Genomic DNA, 22,128 nt, shown 5'->3' on the forward strand with positions numbered 1-22,128 from the left:
CATGGCCGGAAATGAAAAGTCAATGTCTTATCTGTTGTTTCCTTCTTTCCTTCCTTCTCTCTCTCTCTTTTTAAACCTTTCTCTCAATCTACCACTGCTTTTGCCCTCCCTTGCAAGGCTGCTGAAGCCTCAGATTCCCTCGTTTCAGAGGATTCCCAAAAGTGCATGGACCCACTTCATGCACTTACCATCGATGACACATTTGATCTTTCAAAACAAAAAGATTCTTGATCAAACGAGTTATATGCATTTGGCTAATATGGTTTCGCTATAATCATGTCGGCGTATAGTCACGAACTATTGTTTTCGCTTCGACCGATGTTACTAGAACCACTTTCTCGCATCATCCGATCGCGCATCTCGGCTTCTCAACTCCCGCTCGCCCACCCGAAGCAGATGAACGGATATGGATGGCATAGAAGAGACTTAGATCTTAAGTAAATCGTGGTGAAGGAAGTTGCCGGTTGGCTTTCCGCGAACAGCATCCCTTACCTTGGAGGAAATCGATTGACAAGGAAAGAATCTCTTCTTTTACGAGATAAAAGGAGCTCCTATGTTTGAGAGATTGAATTGGTTTCCTAAATTAAATTCGTGTAGTGATGTCGCATCACCACGATGAAAAGGAAAACGTCAGACCAATCCCTGAAGCCTTCTTCCCCTTTGGCTTCTCCACGAGGTCTTAGGGCGACGAAGTTCTTGCACGTTGTCGATTTTTCAATGGAGATATTTTCCTAGCCTAAGCACATTGTCAATTCTTCTTGTGTCCAATCTGAGCATTTAATTGATGATTTGAAAGACATAAAAGCAACCAGCTCATCGCGTGATTATCGCCGAAGCTAGGCATAACGTGAGCTCTGCTTTCCTTCCCAGTTAAGCTGAGTTCCAGAGTTGCTACAGTCTTTTGAGAAACGGAAGCTAATTTGAAGACTTTTGTGGTGAAATAACGCGGAAGCCGCCGAATCTCGTGGACCGCGTTCATTGCTTAGGAAAAAAATGAGCTTGGCTAAGTCTATAGACGTATGTGATAATTGAGCATCCATCGGGCATCAACAGAGCATGCATGAATGACGAGAACTATAACTTAGCTGTAATTATGGAGCTAAAGTAAAGAAAACGTTAACCTATGTCTCGACCTTGAGCCCATCATGGAAAGCCCAATGCACAAAGTGCGGCCTATATTATGTAGCTGCTCATGGTATTGATTAAGAAAAGCCCACTTGGACTTTGTTGTCCAAGCAAATTCGGCAGAGCTGATCTTGGAATTACAGGAAGAAGAACACTAGTGAAACTTCCGAGACGATGAATGTTAATTCTGCTCGTGAATTGCATATTGAAACAAATAAGATGAGTGGTACGGATTAGTCCTCCGTAAATTTTCTCTATGAGAGATTATGAGATAATATTTTTGTGGGTTTTGTTTGGATGTAATCTAAGACTGTACATGAAAGATTGAGCGATTTTATATATTCCGTAATTCTTCGAATTCATAAGGGATTTCTTTACCGCCTACTTTTCTATGGCATAGATACCTAACATTCGGGCTGAGCCACGTAAATTTTCACATGTCCTTAGTCATTGTTCTCTCACGTTTGATATTGAATCGCAAGATACGTTACCTTCAACTCCGACTACTTCTCTAGTGAAAAGTTCTTGACTCCACATATCTAATTCAACGCTATATTACGTAAAAGCATATGTCCACACGAGAGTGAAATTTTCCTTCCAGAAGAATATATACTGCTATCTCAATTTGGATTTTGTTAACGAGTACCTCAATTACATTAGTTAAGCAACCAATAGGGAAACTTTACAGTTTTTAATGCACCGATTGTCTCGTGTCGTGCACAATCGGTACATTGGACATCTAATTATTCCAAATAAGTATACTTAGTCCTCCACAAACATAGGATTCCAAGTATCTCACGTTATACATCGAAATTTGTTCCTAAATTTTCCAAAAAGAGTCTGTTTGAGGATTGCTGCATATAAAGGTCAGGTTCCGACTGTATAGATAAGGAAGACGGGGCCGTTCTACGGTGTCTCCGCAGCCTACTTGAGGCCATCATAAACCGTCGCAAACATTTCATTTGATTGTTAATCATTACAAAATGTCGTATATTACTGCATATACTTGTACAAAAGAGCCCTTTGAATAACAAATCTACTTTAGCATAAATAAATATGAGGTGCTTTATCATTGACTATTTGGATACGATAACATCAGCTTATTTATGATAGCTTACCAAGGAATGTGATGCCCGGGGAAGACATGGCCTGCCAAAAGTAAAGTTGTTAGCTATACAGAATTGACTGTTTCAACTTAAGGCCGATTTTTTTTTTTGTAGGGCCGGTTCACACACTACTTATTTATTTATTTCGCGAAAAATGAATGATTTGGAAAATATTTTCCTAAAAATAATCAATTATATCAATTGAATTAATTAGTTAATGAAAAATGTTTTCATTATCGACAACAATTTATGTCTAAACATTTTTCGTGGACGACCAAAATATCTTTCATTCATTCATTTTTGTAAAAGATACAAGAGATCGTTTTTAGGAAAATATTTTCAAAATTATTCATTTTTCGCGAAACAAACTGACCCTACTTTGTTTGGTTTGAGGATATTCGTACTAAGAATATTTCGGTCAACCCTTTTATACACAGATAAGGCCGTGTATCTTTGACATTTTTCATACGTTTATGTTGATTGATTAAGTGCTTATCTTGAATGTAACAGATCTTGTTTACAAATATTAGCATTGTATGGAGCCCACGGATACCACCTTACGGGTGAAACCTTACTTAAAACATGTATCTGTTGAGGTTAATCGATTTGAAAAATTCGGATAATAAATATGTTAAAACATGTTATGTGATACACGAGTCGAGATTGTGTTACAAAGTTGTGACATGATCAACAAGAATGTCACGATCTAAATTTTACAGGATATATTTATGAAACTATACGAGCATGATGCAAAATCAGGGAATGATGGCCTTATCTCTCTCTCACTCACTCTCTCTCTCTCGATCTAATTGTACCTCGCGTGTTGAAATTAAGTTTTTACGATTATTGTCCTCGGTTTGATTAGACAGCAAGCTTTGCAAATACGTATTCCTTTGGATACAAAATAAAAAATTACAACATTTTCCTTAGACCATTGTGCTAGAGTTCTGCACGTCAATCGCTTGTCTATAGGATTTTACTAAGCCTTATATACATATAGACTCCATCCTTTCATCTATAAGCTTTTAGGTAGGATTTTCTAGCATGGTATAACGGTCAAATTCCGCCCAGATTTATTTCACGGGTGAGGCTTCGCGTTTGTCTACCCCAACTGTTATTCTCAATGTAGACTTTCCCAACACATCATAGCGGGACCACCAACTCCAAAAAAATATTCAGTTTGAACCGTGTTATTTCGAAGTTAGGTATGTCCGAATCAACATCCCCAGAACATAATAGGTCGTGCTCGTGCTCTTCTCTCATCGGAGGGAATATCTGGACTTGATATATCTGATGTAGTTTAATAATGGAAGTTGAAACTCTTTCAAATGAAGATATCATTTAATACACTCAGAAACTTGTTGACCGTCCACAAAAGATTTTGAGTGTCGATTAAAAATTTCATGTGGACCCAAAGTATGCCGCAGGCTACATGTGTAAGGGAAAATTTTCGTTTAAAAGAAAGATACACCCAATGTAAGTTCCACTATGCGATTTGAAAGCGTTAGGAATGAGAAACTTCAAAGACAGAAAAATTGGAAAAGAAGACACGCAATTTTTTTATGTTGAAAAAGTCTTTCAAATTAGAAAGGGAAAATCAAGGTGCCGCATTAAACAGTTTTTTCATTATCAGTATCGGGTTATGATTACGAAAGAGATCACCCCAATATATAACACGAGTTTAGATCGACCTTCTACAAAATTCGCCGTGGTGACGTAGCCTTGGAATTTAACTCGTGTACTCACTCCGATTGCGAAGAAACGGTAAACGTCTAATTCTTTATTACGATAATGCATCGTGTTTTCGCTACATCTATTTGACCTAATTAAAATACAATGCTTAAGTATACAAGTATCTTAGCAGGGATGAAGTTTTAGGTCAGAGATATGCGTTGCCTTCTCAAGTACGCATGCTTTTTGCGTCTAATCAGATCTGACAAAGATTGCCATGTATTGAAAACTTCAACGCTAGAGGGCGGTGGGTGGAGGATGAACATTACCCTTAACCCTTTTTTTATTTCGATCCTCACTTCACTTCTCACCAAAATCTCTCCTAAGTTTATCTCCAAACATGTAGATGTACTCGGTCCTCGCACCTATTCCAACATGGTGAAGATGAAACGGTCTAGTCAATTCATAAGGCCTTGATTATTAGAGCTGGCAAGCAATTAGTTTAATAAGTTTACGCGCTCATGACGATTTTAGAGCCGTAGGAGCTTCAGCATATCCTAACTATATATAGGACCAAGAATGTGCTTCAGGATTCAAATTGCTCAACTTTTGAGAGGGATCCGATTAGTGCACATAACGTTGCTTAACGAGTCATGGCCCGTTCTTCTACTCCTTCCTCGCTGATGGCAGTGGCCCTTTTCGCCACTGCAATGTTGTTACTCCTCCGTCCGTCGAACGCTCAACTAACTGCTGATTTTTATGAAAAGTCATGCCCGGGCGTGTCCAGCATCGTCCAAACCGTGATCCAGGAGGCCCTTCAATCCGACCCACGAATCACCGCCAGCCTCCTCCGTCTCCATTTCCATGATTGCTTCGTCCACGTGAGTCCCTAAGCTAGATCAATTCCCGTTAACGACGGTTTTTTTGATCCGATTATTGGGTAGTGTTAGTCACGTAACCTAATGCTTGAGCATGACATATGTGTTAAAAGGGGTGTGATGGATCGCTGTTGCTGGACAATAGCCCAACCATACAGAGCGAGAAAGATGCAGCTCCAAATTTCCAGTCGGCGAGAGGTTTCGGTGTGGTGGACAAGATCAAAGCGGCTATTGAGAGCGCCTGTCCTGGGACCGTGTCTTGCGCCGACATTCTCGCCCTCTCTGCTCAGGCTTCCGTCTCTTTGGTATATGTAGTTATAGTAAAAGAAACATAAACATAAATTTAAAGTATATTGAGGGTTGGTTACTATTACTTAGCCTCGAGGAATCATAATTGTGTCTCTCTTGATTATTACTCTTATGAAATTGCAGTCGGGAGGTCCATATTGGACAGTGCTCCTGGGGAGGAGGGACAGCTTGACAGCGTACCAAGCGCTAACAAACACATCGATACCGTCCCCTTTTGATAGCTATTCCAACCTCATTTCCCAATTCTCTGCTGTTGGCCTGGACGTCACCGACCTTGTCGCTCTTTCAGGTAAAATAGAACAGTTGCACTTGCATTTTGAAACGAAATGTGCAACTGCAGATATTGATGCCCCAAATAGATTTACAGAGTGACGTGCTGGATTTTTGTCACACGACTACTCGGCACAAACATTTCTTCACTTCTGTTTAACACATTGGAACCTCCTAATATGATCATGGTCTCTTCTTAATTGAGATCGAATTCATAGCACCTCATAACTATAACTTTTCATCACAGATGTATGAATATCCGAAGGATGGTATCAAAATTTGCATGCCCCCTCATATACTTATTTGAGAAATGCCAAGTATACTTTGGTCATTTTACAGAATCAATACATTAAGTGAAGTCGCAAATCGTTATTATTTATTCATATGTCCACTAACGAGTTTGTCGCATGTATTTGGTATACAAATTCGTTGAGCAATCCTAGCATTGGTCTATTCATCCACCTTCATAATTGAGCTATCTGCATATATTTTGTTCTCTTAGCTCACTTTTCGTGCATATGATGATAAAACAGGAGCTCACACCTTTGGACGTGCACATTGCAAGGTATTCAGCCCTAGGCTCTACAACTTCACCGCGAGCGGTGGCCCCGATCCCACCATTAACCCGTGGTACTTGACCACTCTCCAGAAACTTTGCCCTCAGAACGGCAACAGCAGCGTCCTCTTCGACCTTGACCCAACGACCCCGAACTTGTTCGACAACCACTACTACTCCAACCTCCAGAAAAATGAAGGGCTTCTTCTGACCGATCAAGAGTTGTACTCGACAGCGGGCGCCGCGACTATCTCCCTTGTCAACAGCTTCAGCTTCGACCAGAGTGCCTTCTTCGAGAGCTTCGCTCAGTCGATAATAAACATGGGAAACATTAGTCCTCTCACCGGGAGTAACGGGGAGATCAGGTACAATTGTAGGAAGGTCAATGGGAATTGAAAGTGTTTTTTGGGGGATTGTTGGAAATGTCGATTCTACTGGAGAGAGAGCCAGATGTTTGTATTTCTACGTCGAGTGTGTAGTGTTAAGAGTTAGTCTGATTAAAGTATTACAATGGATTGCGCATCTCTGTTAAGAGATCACATTTAATAAATGAGATTTTCTTTTATTGATCATCCATGAAGAGTTTGTTAGAAATTCTTATAAACGTGGGTTAACATCGATCACCTGACATTTTAGTTTGTGAAAGACATGTGGTTATATAGTAAATAAAGTACATGAGACCATGCTTGATAGCCTGAATACAATTGTTTAATCAATTTATATTGGGCCCAAGCACATCTCCGTACGATGATAAAATGGCGTTCGAAGGTCTGTGAAGGGTGGTAGCTTAACAATGACGATTATATTCTTCAAGTCTATCCAAAGGAGGACATTGAGAAAACAAACACGCCTTTCTTCCGTATTGATTTGTTCCGAGACGGTGGCCGCCTAAATCAAGTATACGTAATTTCGGCCCCAGATTGAAGTATTTCAAATTCTATCTTGTTACATCGGTCATTTTTATACAGAGTTATAAAGTTTCTCGAGATGAGGTTTTTACAAGATGCACTGACAATTTGCAATTTTTTCACCTCGAGATTTAAAAAGAAGAAGAAGAAGAAGATATGATGAATGATCTTGCTAAAACTTCAGTAAAGCATACAGTGTTTAACAAGATTTCGCAGAAAGTGGAATGATCTATTCAGGTCAGGTTTGAATAAACTATGCTACCCATAACCACTGTTGATGAGGATAAGGAGACAACAAGTAGAAGCACGCGCTTCTATCAATGAGAATACACCAAGACAAGAGGAAAGCATAAAACAGCTCGGTTCTACCGAAGGATCCTCATTCAAACAAATCTTGAGCACTTTGGTGATTATGTCCGAAATAGAACCAAGCGGAACTGAAGAAGTATTGGCCAATGAAAATTGGATAAAATCAAAGCAAAAAAATTGCATCAGTTCTGCGTAAACGAAGTCTAGGAGCTTGTACCAAGACTAGAGGACTATCCGGTTTTTTAAACCAAATGGGCATTCGAAGACAAGCTTGATGACAAGGGTAAAGTCATAAGAAACAAAGTCAGGTTGGTAGCTAAACGTTATTCTCACGAAAAGGGCACATACTATGACGAAACCTATGCACCAGTGGCTAAATTAGAAACTATCAAGCTACTACTTGCTTAACTAGGACTTTACAGATGTATGTAGTAGTTGAGTGCCTGTCAAGGCATTGGCAAAATCAGCATGAATGACGAGAACCATAACTTAGCTACAAACGTGGAGCTAAAGTAAAGAAAACGTTAACTTATGTCTCAAGCTTGAACCCGTCATGGAAAGCCCAACGGTACAGAAACGTGTTTATGAAGAAAAGCCCACTTGGACATTGTTGTCCAAGCAAATTCGGTGGAGCTGATCTTGGAGAATTAAAGGAAGAAAAAATGGGCTTCCGTGTTTTTGGGCCCGGCAAAGTTATGACTTGACTTTGGATTCTTGTTTTGACGGCCTAGTTCTTCTCGGATTCCATTAAAGCCGAGTTTTGCATAAACACACGTTAACCATCCGAGGCAGCAAATGCTGATTCTGCTCGTAAGTTGAGTATTGAAACAAATAAGATGAGTGATTATTCATCTGTAAATTTTCTGGATAAATTGTCCCGGAAAGATTATGAAATAACATTTTTATGGGTTTGCTTTGGATGTAATCTAAGACTGGAAGATACAGGAACGATTGAGCAATCATATACTCTATAATTCTCCCGATTCAAAAGGGATTTCTTTGCGGCCGACTCTTCCTGTGGCGAAGGTATTTAACGTTCAGACCAAACCACGTAAATTTTTTTAGTGTCCTTATTTTCTTGTTCTCTCATGTTCGATTTCGAATTGCAAGATCCATTACCTTCCATGTTATTTCACATTAACTTCGACTACTTCTCTAATCATAAGTTGTTTGATTTACAGCAATCTTGACTCAACGAATCTAATCCAACACCATAATATGTAACGGCATATGTCCATGTCGGAGAGTGAGAATTTCCTTTGTAAAGAATATACTGCTATTATGAATTTGGATTTTGTTAACGAGTGCCACAATTACATTAGTTAAGCAATTAATTAAGGAAACTTTCCAGTTTTTAATACACCGATTATCTCATGTCATGCACAACCAATACATTTTGTATTTAGTTATTTCAAATAAGTATACTTGACAAGTGCTTTGAGGGTACTGGTTAACAGCACCCAACCAATTTATCTGAACCTCCACAAGCACATGATTCCACGCATCTTACGTTATACATCGAACCCTGTTCCTATAATTTCCAAAAAAAAGTATTGAGTATTTCTCTGCGTATAAAGGTCAGGTTCCGACCGTATAGGTAAGGAAGACGGGCCGTTCCAAGCAAAATTCAATTTGAACTGTGTTATTTCGAAGTTAGGTATGTCCCAAGCAGCATCCCCAGAAAAAAATGGATCGTGCTCCTCTCCTCGGACGGAATATCTGGACTCGATTTATCTGTTGTAATTCAACAATCGAAGTGGAAACTTTTTCAATGAAGATACCATTTAATATACTCAGAAACTGCCTAACCATCTATAATAGATTTTGAGTGTTGATTGTGCCCTCTCGGCTGTCATTGACGACACATCGATTCAACTGCTACGAACACATTAAATTTCTTGTGGACCCAAAGTATGCCGCAGGCTACATGTTCAAGATCATGCCTGGCAATGCCAAAATAATAAAGAGAAATTTCGGTTCGAAAGGTCCAACCGCGATCTCAACAACCATTGCAATTGCAGGTCCCTTTTAGGGTGCACCCAATGGAAACTTTACTTTCTGACCTGAAATTATTTGGAACGAGAAGCATAAAAACAGAAAAAAAAAGTCAGAGGATAAGGCACGCGAATTTTTCCGTGAGCGAAAATTCTTTAAAAATTAGAAAGGAAAAATTACGTTACCACACTAAGCGATTTGCAATGGGTTGCATAACAATCTTTAGATTATTGTGAACCATAAATTCTTGAAGAAGTAGATCCTATAATAATTTATAATAAATTTTTTGCGGTCCAGAACAATCTGTTATTCTTACAGTAGATTAAAAATAGTCACTTAGCAATTACCTTAAGTTGGCATAAAAGGAACCTTGAAATATATTGATAAGGATAAACTTCATGAGCTGTAGCTTGTTGTGTTACAACTTTTTCAGTTTATGTCACATTCAAATAGTTAGAAATGATTGATAAAGAGTTACGGTCTTTAGCTAATACTTCTATTAAACTCAGTAATCGTTGAAGATGAAATTTTTTAGTATATATTAATTCCTTTTTTGTGTAAAAAAATAGAAATGGAAGACCTTCCATAGTCATCCGCCTCTCTTTTATACGATTTTCACATCTGGTGGGTTTGCTTTTGTATAGAGATCCGGAATGCAATAGATTTGACGGACGGAACTTGAGCAAAAAATTCGAAGTAAATTCACAAACAATGAAAAAAATGTTCTAGATTTTAATTTCCTGGATTTACTCTATTGTTATTTTCCTTGCATTCTCAGGTTAATAATATCTTCAAAAAAAATTATTTAGAATTCATGCCATATATTTATGATTTACGTGTTAGGATTTGACATACAATTATAAGGAAATAGAGAGTAAAAACAAGAAAAAGAAATTGAGATACAGATTTTTATCTTAATTCACCCTTAAACTAGGGTTATATCCAGTAGATAATTCCATTATAATTAGCACTTCACACCTCTTTATTACATTCCTCAATTACAAGAGAAAAAGATTATAAACATGCAACACAGTAACTATTCATGAATCTAAATCCAAATTACTAATAAAAATACGGGCTCAAACTATATCATTACATTACAACCTTTTTACTTCCTCTAATCAATCTTTAACTTCCTAAAATTATGATTTTTTACTAAGTTATGCATATTACGCTTGACCAACACTCAGCTCCTTTTGTCACGTCTCCTTTGACTAACATTATTAGCTATGAACAGAAGATACGACCGGGAGGAGCGCGGTCCAATAGCTAGTCTTAGGGGTGAGCATGGTCCAGATTGGGCCAATTCTACACCTAACCCTAGGACCAACCCGCATAGTGTTGGTCCTTAATTTTTGGGGAAAATTAACAAAAAAGTCCTAAACCTATTGTAATTGTGCTAATTCAGTCCAAAACCTTTTGCAATTATGCCAATTCAATCCATCCGTCCACTTTGGCCGGCCGGCGCTGACGTGGACGTCGGATGGCTGACGTGACAATATTTTAATAAATTTTTTTTCGATTTTTTTTTATTTTTTTCCTTTCTCTTTTTTTTTTCTTTTCCTTCTTCCCCCTGGCCGGACTGGCCAGGGGGAGGTTCGCTGGCGAGGTGACCTCGCCGGCCACTGGGGAGGCTCGCCCTCGCCAGCATTGGTGAGGACGAGCCTCGCCTAGCTCTGGCAAGGGTCGACGAGGATCTGGCGAGGTCGAGCTTCGCCATGTCTGTGGGCAAGGTCGAGCTCGCCTAGCCATGGCGAGCTTCGCCCTTGCCAGTCCCCAGTGGCTGGCAAGCCTCCCCATGGCCGGACCGGCCAGGGGGAAGAAGGAAAGAAAAAAAAAAAAAGAGAAAGGAAAAAAATATTAAAAAATTCGAAAAAAAAAATAAAAATATATTAAAATATTATCACGTCAACCGGCGGGCCAAAAGTGGCCGGATGGACTGAATTGGCGCAATTACAAAAGGTTTAGGACTGAATTGGCACAATTGCAATGGGTTTAGAACTTCTTTGGTAATTTTCCCTCAATTTTTGGGACTGAGGACCAACCCTGTTGAGCTTGGGATTGAGGACCGGACCGACCTTAGGGTCAACCCGGGACCGACCAATTCTTTTTTTGTTTTATTTTTTTGTGTTCCTTGAAAGTACATACTCTTTCAAATTTCATATTTATCAATAATGTGACATTCAGCAATCAAACTATGAACACCGATACGTATCAAACATAAATCTAAGATAAGATAACAACATAAATCTCCATTTACTAAAAGCAACGAACCATAAAAAAGCGAACACGTGAAAGCAAGGCCGAGGCGAGCAAAGAGGCAAGCAGGGAGCAAGGCGAGCGAATAGAGTTGAGAGCGAGGTGAGTCAGTAGAGATGAGCGGTGCGAGGTGAGGAATAGGGTTTCACAAGTGAGCGGCGAGCGAACAAAGCGAGGCGACAAGCAAGGAAGAGGAGGGTTTCTATTTTTTTTTTGGTCAAATCAAGGCTAGGTTAACTAGTTAAGTGGGTTTCTACTTTATAATTTACAATTCTACACGGCAGAACCACATAAAAAACAGAAAAAATAGTGGCACAGTTGCTAGGGTAGGATTTAAAGTAAACAAAATATATAAATATAATATATACAGGGTTGATCCGGGTTAGACCAATCCTAAAGTCTCAAGATCGAGGACCAACCCGCATAGTGCAGGGTTCAGGGGGTTCTAGGACCAAGGACTAACCTAGTCCCCTTGGGAATTGAACCAGGACCGATCGGGTTGGGCCGGTCCAGGGTTGACCCTAGAGCGATGCTCATACCTAATCTATAAAATGCTCGGACAAGAATAAAATTACAAACCTAATAAACAAAAAAGAAGAAGAAAGATGACAAATGACAAATGAGCTGAGATAATGCACTTTGGAGGGATGAATTCAAAGAACGTCCCCCAAAACCCATCTCAAAAGTTGATCTTGAGGTAAAAAGAGACACTTCAAATGAGTTTTCGTCTTTTACTTGTGCAATCCTTATAATAAACTCCAGTTTGGTCAAAAGTTATGTCATGTTCAAACGAATCCTTATTTTTTAGCCCCTCCGTCTGCATTTTCCACCTATACGAAGCTTCTTCAATCTTGACTAATTGCATCCTCGTCGATTATTCTAAGTTTAGGCATTTAAATACCTGTAGATAAAATGAGTAGATTATTTTAACCCGAGCAATAATTATGTAAAATCAGCATGTATCAAAGAGAAACAATCATTGTTGGATTAATGTATCCGTCAAACTTAAATTACGCACTCCCTCTAAGGCAATTGTCACATAAGTCCTAAACTTATTATATGAATGTCAATTCATTTATAAACTTTTCAATTTTTCCGATTGAATCATGTACCGTAGTGCGAAATTTCACTGGCCGATTTTTGCGAGAAATCGCTGAAGTGGCGATGTGCCATGTACAGTGGCGATGTGCCATGTACAATGGCCGATGAGAACTGGACCACCGCATCAGCGATTTCGGGCAAAATGACTACATTAGAACTTCGCACAAAGGTTTAGCACTCAATTGGCAAAATTGAAAAGTTTATAATTGAATTGATAGCCGCACAATAGCTTTAGAATTGATTGGATAATTTTCCCCACTCCCTCTGATTGCAGAAGGAACACTAAATGTCTAATACTTGATATGCTAATGCATACTAGGTTTTTTTGGGTAAGAAAAGTGGCAGAGCCTGAAAATTACGTTGTTATTCTCCTAATAAAACATGATCAAATCCGATCCCCTAACAAAGGAAGCAAACTTATGGATGGCCTATCGAATGCATAATTATCACCCGCATTGTTGGGTTGGATAATCCAATTTGCTGGCCAATCTGTACAATGCATATATCCTAGCAGGAGACAAAGTTTTAGGTCTGAGATATGCGACGATCCTTGCCTCCTCAATTTCGCATGCCTTTTGCTTCTAATTGGGTCTGACCAAAGTTGCCATGTATTGAAATCTTCAGAGCTTAGAGGTGTGGGTGGAGGATGAGTATTACCCTTAACCCCTGATTTTCTAGATCGTCACCTCTTACGAAATCATCTCCGAAGTTTCTCTCCAAACTTGCATCCGTAATCGATCCTTGCACCCAATCCAACATTAATATTTTCACCTTCAGTCTAGGATCATTAGAGCTGGCAAGCAATTATTTTAATACTTTTACGCGCACATGGTGATCTTAGAGCCGTAGGAGCTTCAACATATCCTAACTATATATATAGGACCAAGAATGTGTGCTTTAGGATTCAAATTGCCCAACTTTTGAGAGGGATCCGATTAGTCCAAACCGCGTTACTTAAACGAGTCATGGCCCGTTCTTCTACTGCTTGCTCGCTGACGGCGGTGACCCTTTTTGCCGCCGCATTGTTGTTTTCCCTCCATCCGTCGAATGGTCAACTAACCACTGATTTTTATGCGAAGACATGCCCAGGCGTGTCCAGCATCGTCCAAACCGTGATCCTAGAGGCCCTTCAACACGACCCACGCATCACCGCCAGCCTCCTCCGTCTCCATTTCCATGATTGCTTCGTCCACGTGAGTCCCTAAGCTAGATCAATTCCCGTTAAAGACAGTATTTTTGATCTGATTATTGGGTAGTGTTAGTCACGTAACCTAATGCTTGAGCATGACATATGTGTTAAAAGGGATGTGATGGATCGCTGTTGCTGGACAATAGCCCAACCATACAGAGCGAGAAAGATGCAGCTCCAAATTTCCAGTCTGCGAGAGGCTTCGGTGTGGTGGACATGATCAAAGCGGCTATTGAGAGCGCTTGTCCTGGGACAGTTTCTTGCGCCGACATTCTCGCCCTCGCTGCTCAGGCTTCCGTCCATTTGGTATATGTAGTTATAGTCGAAGAAACATAAATACAAATTTGAAGCATAATTAGGATTTGTTATTGTTACTTGGCCTACACGAATCATACTCGTGTTTCTCAGTCAGGAGGTCCATATTGGACGGTGCTCTTGGGGAGGAGGGACAGCTTGATGGCGTATCAAGCACTAGCGAACATATCAATACCCTCCCCTTTTGATAGCTATGCCAACCTCACTTCCAAATTCTCTGCTGTTGGCTTGGGAATCACCGACCTTGTCGCTCTTTCCGGTAAAATAGAGCAGCTGGACTTGCATTTTGAAATGAAACGTGAAACTGCAAGTATTGATGCACAAAATAGATATACAGAGTGAGATGCTGGATTTTTGTCACATAACTTATTGGCACAACATCTCTTCACTTTTGTTTAACACATTGGAACCTCCTAATATGATCATGGACATATTATCTGAGAAATGCTGAGTATACCGAGATCATTTTACAAAATCAATATATCAAGTGATATTGTGGATCGTTATTATTTATTCATATGTCCAGTAAGGAATTTGTCGCATATGTTTGGTGTACAAATTCCGTTGAGCATTCCTAGCATTGTCTTTTCATCCTCCTTCGCAATCGAGCATCTGCAGATATTTTGTTCCCTTAGCTAACTTTTGGTGCATATGATAATAAAACAGGAGCTCACACCTTTGGACGTGCACAGTGCAAGTCATTCAGCCCTAGGCTCTACAACTTCACCGCGAATGGTGGCCCTGATCCCACCATAAGCCCATGGTACTTGACCGCTCTGCGGAAACTATGCCCTCAGAATGGCAACAGCAGCGTCCTCGCCGACCTCGACCCAACGACCCCGAACTTGTTCGACAACCACTACTACTCCAACCTCCAAAAAAATGATGGGCTTCTTCTGTCCGACCAAGAGCTCTACTCAACAGCCGGCGCTGCGACAATCTCCCTCGTCAACAGCTTCAGCTTTGACCCGATTGCCTTCTTTGAGAGCTTCGCTCGGTCAATAGTAAACATGGGAAACATTAGCCCTCTCACCGGAAGTAACGGGGAGATCAGGTTCAACTGCAGGAAGGTCAATTGGAGTTAAAGAGTGTTCTTAGGGGTTTTGGGTGTGTGTTCGTATCCGTGAATAAATAGCAGCGTGTAAAATAAAGTTCAGGCATTGTTGGAAATGTCGATTCTATTGGAGAGAGAGCCAGAGGTTTGTATTTCTACGTCGAGTGTGTAGTGTTAAGAGTTGATCTGATTAAAAAATTACAAAGGATTGCGCATCTCTATTAAGAGATTACATTAAATAAATGAGATTTCATTGTATCGATCATCCATGAAGAGTTTGTTAGAAATTCTTATAAACATGGGCTAACATTGATCACGTAATATTTTAGTTTGCGAAAGACATGTGGTGATATAGTAAATAAAGTACATGAGACAATGCTTGATAGCCTGAATACAATTGTTTAGTCAATTTATATCGGGCTTTAGCACATCTCGGTACGATAATAAAATGGCGTTCAACGGTCGATATAGGGTGGTATTTAACAATGACGATGGTATTCTTCAAGTCTATCCTAAGGAGGAGAATGGAAAAAAAAAAAAAAACACGCCTCCTTTCATATTGATCAGTTCCGAGATGGTGGCTGCCTAAATCAAGTATACGTAATTTCGATTCTAGATTGAGGTATTTCAAATTCATGTTGTAACTTGATATACAATTTACATTATTCATTTTCTCCGATAATAACTAAATTAAGATCATCAAGTTACGCCTTACCAATTTATCTATCGTTGACTGTCAACCGATAACTACTATTTTCTTGGCAAGGGGGTCGCTTTTCTTCCATGGTTCTCCGCGTTCGGCCCTAGATTTTCGGAGGTCATTGAATATTTATATTTCAACTTATACGCACTAATCACTTTTATCTTTTTAAGACGGAGTTTGGACTTCCGAATTGTAATGAATTAAACAAAGAAATCTAGCGCGTAAGTGGATGCTTATTGGAAAAATTCTCAAAATTCATTAAGTTCTTGCCATGAGCGTTAGCCAGTTCTGTTTCCTTTTCTTGCCTAATTTCAAGGTTAGTTAAGCCTTATTTAAACCAATATGGAATGTACGTGTAAATTTATGCCAACATTACAGTCTCATGGAATTTTTGATGCATTAGGACATGCTACCATACATTTAATTAAACATGAAAACATAGTGGCCATGTTAATATGACATGTTTGGATGTATTTGAAAATATTTTTGCAAGATTATAAATAAGATTTCATATCTTAAACGTGTTAAATACCACATGAGATGGATTATAAATGACATTCTTCTCTCTCTCGGGGGTGTGGTGAAACTCCAATGAGAGGGGAAATTACCAAAAAAGTCCTCAACATATTGCAATTATGTCCATTCAGTCATAAACATTTCTTTTAAGCCAATTCATTCCTAAACCTTTTGCATTTATGCCAATTCAGTCCATCCGGCCGATGCCCATGTGGCAATTTTTTAATATTTTTTTTCGAATTTTCTATTAATTATTTTCTTTTCTTTTCTTTTTCTTTTTTCTTTTATTTTTTCCACAGTGGCCGACAAGTACTAAGCAAGGGCCGCGAAGCCCTTTACCGGCAGCGGCTCTCACTTGCGGCTGGCGAAGCCATGGCCGCTTTCACCCACGACCGGCAAGGCCCTAGTGATGCGGGCGAAGGCGACCATGGCCTTGCCAGCCGTGAGGGAGGCAGACTTCGCACTCAGCCGGTGAGACTAGCCTCGCGCGATGCCTATGGCCACCTTTGCCCACGTCACCAGGGCAGGCCTCAAGGCCGCGACCCTCACCAAAGCCTCGCCAACCACTGTGGAGGAAAACAAGAAAATAAGGAAGAAAATAAAAAATATATATAATAATATTTAAAAATTGACACGTTAGCTTTGGCCGAATAGACTAAATTGACACAAATGCAAAAGGTTTAGAACTAAATTGGTAAAAAAAAAGGTTTAGAAATGCATTGGCACAATTACAATAGATTTAGTACTCTTTTGGTAATTTTCCTTTAGGAGAGAGATACGCTTCAATTTCCGATGAATGGAACATGTGATGAGGGCACCAAATTGATATAGGGGATCTCTCCGTTCAAGGAAAAATACGTCCAGCTCTAACATAAGTGCATAACTAAAACTAAAAATTGCACGCGTGCAATTATTTGTACCTTGTGCGTCGATATTAAGTTTTTCCTGTTATTTTCCCAAATTCTATTAGATAACAAACTTTGCAAACACATGTACCTTTGGATACTAAATGAAAATAGGTAACATTTTCCTTAGAACATTATGTTAAGAGTATTACACATCGCTTGTTTATAGAATTTTTAATGACCCTTATATTCATGGAGATTCCCTCCTCCCGTCTTTAAGCTTTTGGCTAACCTGATATGATATATAGTTCGGTTCAAGGCAAATATATTCTGTAGGTGAGGCTTCTCGTTTGTCCATTCCACGCACTATCTCAACTTGGACTTTAATTCCAACACATCATAGCTAGGCCACCAACTCCAAACAATATTCAGTTTGAACTGTGTTATTTGAAGTTAGGTATGTACTAAGTAATATCCCCAGAGCAAAATGGATCGTGCTCTTCTTTCCTCGGAGGTAATATCTGGACTCAATTTATCTGTTGTAATTCAATAATCGAAGACGAAACTCTTTCAACGAAGACATCATTTAATACACTCAGAAACTGCCTAACCATCTATAAAAGATTTTGAGTGTTGATTATGGCCTTTTTATTCGTGATACATTGAATCAACTGCTACGAACATAAATTTCTTGGGGACCCAAATTAGGCAGCAGCTTACATGTTTAAGATGGCATCTGGAAAATTTTGGTTCAAAAGGTCCAACCATGATCTCAACCACCATTGCGGGTCCCTCTAAGAGGGCACTCAATGGGAACTTTACTTTGTAATCTGAAAGTGTTAGGGACGAGAAATGTAAAAGGGAAAAAAAATTAGAGAAGAGGACATGATTCTTTTACTAGGAAAACTCTTTGAAATTAGAAAGGAAAAATTGCAGTGCCGCGCTGGGCAATTTTTTATTATCAGTATTGAGTTATAATTATAAGAGAAATCGCCACAACATATAATGGGAGTTTAAAATTAACCGGAAGGACTCCATTAAAAAATCGTCAAAAGATTTAGGGCTAAATCAGCCAAAATAAAAAAATTTAGGATTGATTATGACCAAATACTGGTTTTGTTACATCTATTTGACCTAATTTATATAGATGACCAAGTACAATGCTCAATTATTCATATCATAGCAGAGAATAAAATTAGAAGTCTGAGATATGCTTTGACCCTTGCCTTCTCGATTGCGCATGCATGCTTCTTGCTTATGATAAGATCCGACAAAAAAGGTTAATACCATAAAAAACCTTAAATTATTCTCACTGTGATACAAATACCCCAAATGTTTTTTTGTATCAATAAAAACCCTAAATTTATTCATTGTGACTAGTCATGGCCACGGGCCGGTTTTGGCTCGGAACCGGCCCGGTCAAACCCGGGCCCGCGGTTCGGAACCGGAACCGGCCCGTGGCCTACGGGCCCGGTTCCGGTTCCAAATTATTTATAAAAAAAAATAATGAATATTTTTTAAAAAAAAATCATTATTTAATTTTTTTTTTAATAAAAAAAATTGAACTCTAATTGCCATGCATTGTAAGTGCATTGATCTCCAATTACAATGCTTGGCTTGAGTGTATTAAACTCTAATTACAAAGCTTGGCTTGGATTTTATAAACAACCCCTTTGATGGTCTCTTCATTCCCATTCGATGTGGGACTCTCGGCTTGCCTTGAACACCTTCAATGTGAGACTCTTGGCTTGTCTTCATGCAAATGCCAAGAGTCTCACATCGAATGGGAAGGAAGAGACCATCAAAGGGGTTGTTTATAAAACCCAAGCCAAGCCATGAGCATGTGAAGTTGTATGCCTTTTGTGGCTACGATCCTTTGCTAGTTAAGAGCAAAGGGTTCCATTGGACCGCCTAGAACCGGACCGGACCAATGGTCCGGTTCCCGGTTCTATGATTTGCCGGTCCGGTTCCTAGTTCTAAAATTAAAGGACCGGTCTTACCGGTTCGGTTCCCGGTTCCGACCGGGAACCGATCACCCCTATAATTTTCATTTTGATTATAATTTATATTGAATAATTCATTATTTCATATTTTTATAATTCATTATTTTTTTATTTCATATTTATTTTTTTAATTTTTAAATTACGAACCGGAACCGGAACCGGCCGGTTCCGGTTCACACATGGCCACGAACCGGAACCGCCGGTTCCGAATCGGAACCGGTCGGTTCCGAACCGTGGCCATGACTAATTGTGACACAAATACCCAAAAAAAAATTTTGTGTCATAAAAAACCCCGAACTTATACCAGTGTGATAAATGTACCCTAGATGGAATTGTAATTGTAATAGAGGATATATATATATGTCATACATATATAAGTTTGGGCTTTTTTGTGACACAAAAAAAAGTTGAGGGTATTTATATCACGGTAAGCAAGTTTAGGGTTTTTGATAACAAAAAAAAAAATTAAGGGTATTTGTGTTACAGTGAGTATAATTTAAGGTGGTATTGCCTGACAGAAATTGCCGCTTGTTGAGAATTTCAAAGCTAGAGGGTGGTGGGCGGAGGATGATTATTACCCTTAACCCTTGATTATCTCGATCGTCACTTCTCACGAAGTTTCTATCGCAACTTTCATATATAATCGACCCTTGCACCTCATCCAACGTTAATAATTTTACCTTGAGACGATGGAATGAAAATGAAACAGTCTTTTATCATCAGAGCTCGCAAGCAATTACTTTAATGATTTATAGAGCCGCAAGAGCTTCGACATATCCTAACTATATATATAGTACCAAGAATGTGCTTTAGGAGACAAGTTCCCATACTTTTGAGAGAGAAATCGGATTAGTCCAATCTACGTTACTTAACTAGTCATGGGCCACCATTATACTCCTTCCTTGCTTACGGCGGTGACCATTTTCGCCACATTGTTGTTTCTCCTCAATCCATCGAACGCTCCACTAACCGCTGGTTTTTATGCAAAGACATGCCTGGGCGTGTCCAACATCGTCCAAACCGTGATCCAAGAGGCCCTTCAATCTGACCCACGCATCACCGCCAGCCTCCTCCGTCTCCATTTCCATGATTGCTTTGTCGACGTGAGTCCCTAAGCTACATCAATTCCCATCAACAAGGTACTCTCGATCTAGTTATCGGGTAGTTAGTCACGTAACCTAATGCTTGAGCATGACATATGTGTTAAAAGGGGTGTGATGGATCGCTATTGCTGGACAATAGCCCAACCATACAGAGCGAGAAAGATGCAGCTCCAAATTTCCAGTCCGCCAGAGGTTTCGGTGTGGTGGACAAGATCAAAGCGGCTATTGAGAGCGCTTGACCTAGGACCATGTCTTGCGCCGACATTCTCGCCCTCTCTGCTCAGGCTTCCGTCTATTTGGTATATGTAGTTATGGCAAAAGAAACATAAACATAAATTTAAAGTAAATTTAGGGTTGGTTACTATTACTTAGCCTCCACGAATCATAATTGTGTCTCTCTTGATTATCACTTCTATGAAATTGCAGTCGGGAGGTCCATATTGGACAGTGTTCCTCATATTGGACGGTGTTCCTGGGGAGGAGGGACATCTTGACAGCGAACCAAGCGTTAGCTAACATATCGATACCCTCCCCTTTTGATAGCTATGCCAACCTTATTTCCAAATTCTCTACTTATTGCCTTGGACATCTCCAACCTTGTCGCTCTTTCCAGTAAAATAGAACAGTTGGACTTCCATTTTCAAACGAAACGTGCAGATGCACATATTAGAGATATTTAGGGATTTTTCTAAAATAATTTACTATATCAGAGAAATTTTGATAATTCTCAAGATTGCACGTTTGTTGCACGTAGATTGCACGTGGATTGCACGAATATTGCACGTAGATCTCTCTTTGATTGTGCGTATCTTGATTGACATATTGTCTTATAATAGTTGTCTATTAAACTTATAAATAAGCTGATGTAATCTTCATTATGATATATTGAAATAGAAGCTAACTTTTCATGCATATGATAATAAAATAGGAGCTCACACCTTTGGACATGCACAGTGCAATTCATTCAGCCCCAGGCTCTACAACTTCACTATGAATGGCGGCCCCAACCCCACCGTAAGCCCGTGGTACTTGACCTCTCTTTGGCAACTTTGTCCACAGAACGGCAATTGTCCTTGCCGACTTTGACCCCATGACCCCGAACTTGTTCAACAACCACTACTACTCCAATCTCCATAAAAAGCAAGGGCTTCTTCTGTCCGATCAAGAGCTGTATTCGATAGCTGGCGCTGCGACAATCTCCATCGTCAATAGCTTTAGCGGCAACCAGAGTGCCTTCTTTGAGAGCTTCACTCGGTCAATAATAAACATGGGAAACATTACTCTCTCACGGGGAGATCAGGTTCAATTGCAGGAAGGTCAATGGAAGTTGAAAGTTTTCTTTTGGGGGTTTTGGGTGCGTGTACATGAATAAATAGCAGCTTGTGAAATAAAGTTCAGGCTTGGTTGGAAATCTCAATTCTATTGGACAGAGAGCCAGAGAGTCGAATTACTACAACAAGTGTGTTAAGAGCTCAGCTGATTAACGTATTACAAATCCCTCTGGTTGCCTCATGTAAATCTGCTTCTCCAACTCATCATGAAAAAACTCTGTTTTCACATCTAGCTATTCTGGCTCGAGATCCAGTGCAACAACTAAGGCAAATAATACACGAATAGAAGTATGTTTTACCACAGAAAAGAACAACTCGTTAGAATCAATGCCCTCCAGCTATGTATACCCTTTGCAACAAGTCTCGCCTTATAATGATAAAGACAAAGTTCATGAGCTTCAGTTTGTTGTGTTACAACTTTATTCATTTTATCTGACAATTCAAATATGTTTAAAGTAATCGACAAAGAGTTATGTTCTTTAGCTGATACTTTAATTGAACTAAGTAATGGATTAAGATGAAACCTTTTAGTATACATAGTAATTCCCTTTTAGCGTATAAATATAATAATGAAAGACTTTT

The 22,128-nt window shown here is 39.5% G+C and overlaps 2 protein-coding genes and 1 pseudogene across 2 annotated transcripts; all 3 read left to right on the forward strand.

Annotated features, from left to right (window-relative positions):
* The first annotated feature begins 4,365 nt into the window (after positions 1-4,365).
* Positions 4,366-6,460, forward strand: LOC115674639 (peroxidase A2-like). The gene is made up of 4 exons (XM_030597097.2): positions 4,366-4,783; positions 4,894-5,085; positions 5,213-5,378; positions 5,893-6,460. The coding sequence occupies exons 1-4, from the start codon at positions 4,556-4,558 to the stop codon at positions 6,309-6,311; spliced, it is 1,005 nt and encodes a 334-aa protein (XP_030452957.1). The 5' UTR covers positions 4,366-4,555; the 3' UTR covers positions 6,312-6,460.
* A 6,992-nt stretch (positions 6,461-13,452) lies between these two features.
* Positions 13,453-15,076, forward strand: LOC115674640 (peroxidase A2-like). Its single transcript, XM_030597098.2, has 4 exons — positions 13,453-13,680; positions 13,791-13,982; positions 14,085-14,250; positions 14,658-15,076. Exons 1-4 carry the CDS (start codon positions 13,453-13,455, stop codon positions 15,074-15,076), a joined length of 1,005 nt encoding a protein of 334 aa, XP_030452958.1.
* A 4,914-nt stretch (positions 15,077-19,990) lies between these two features.
* LOC115674638 (peroxidase A2-like) lies at positions 19,991-21,546 on the forward strand (annotated as a pseudogene).
* Positions 21,547-22,128: the final 582 nt, after the last annotated feature.

This window comes from Syzygium oleosum, unplaced genomic scaffold, assembly GCF_021117445.2.
Source record: "Syzygium oleosum isolate NSW1041296 unplaced genomic scaffold, Sole_v2.1 Sole_v2.25, whole genome shotgun sequence".
NCBI classification, from domain to species: domain Eukaryota; kingdom Viridiplantae; phylum Streptophyta; class Magnoliopsida; order Myrtales; family Myrtaceae; genus Syzygium; species Syzygium oleosum.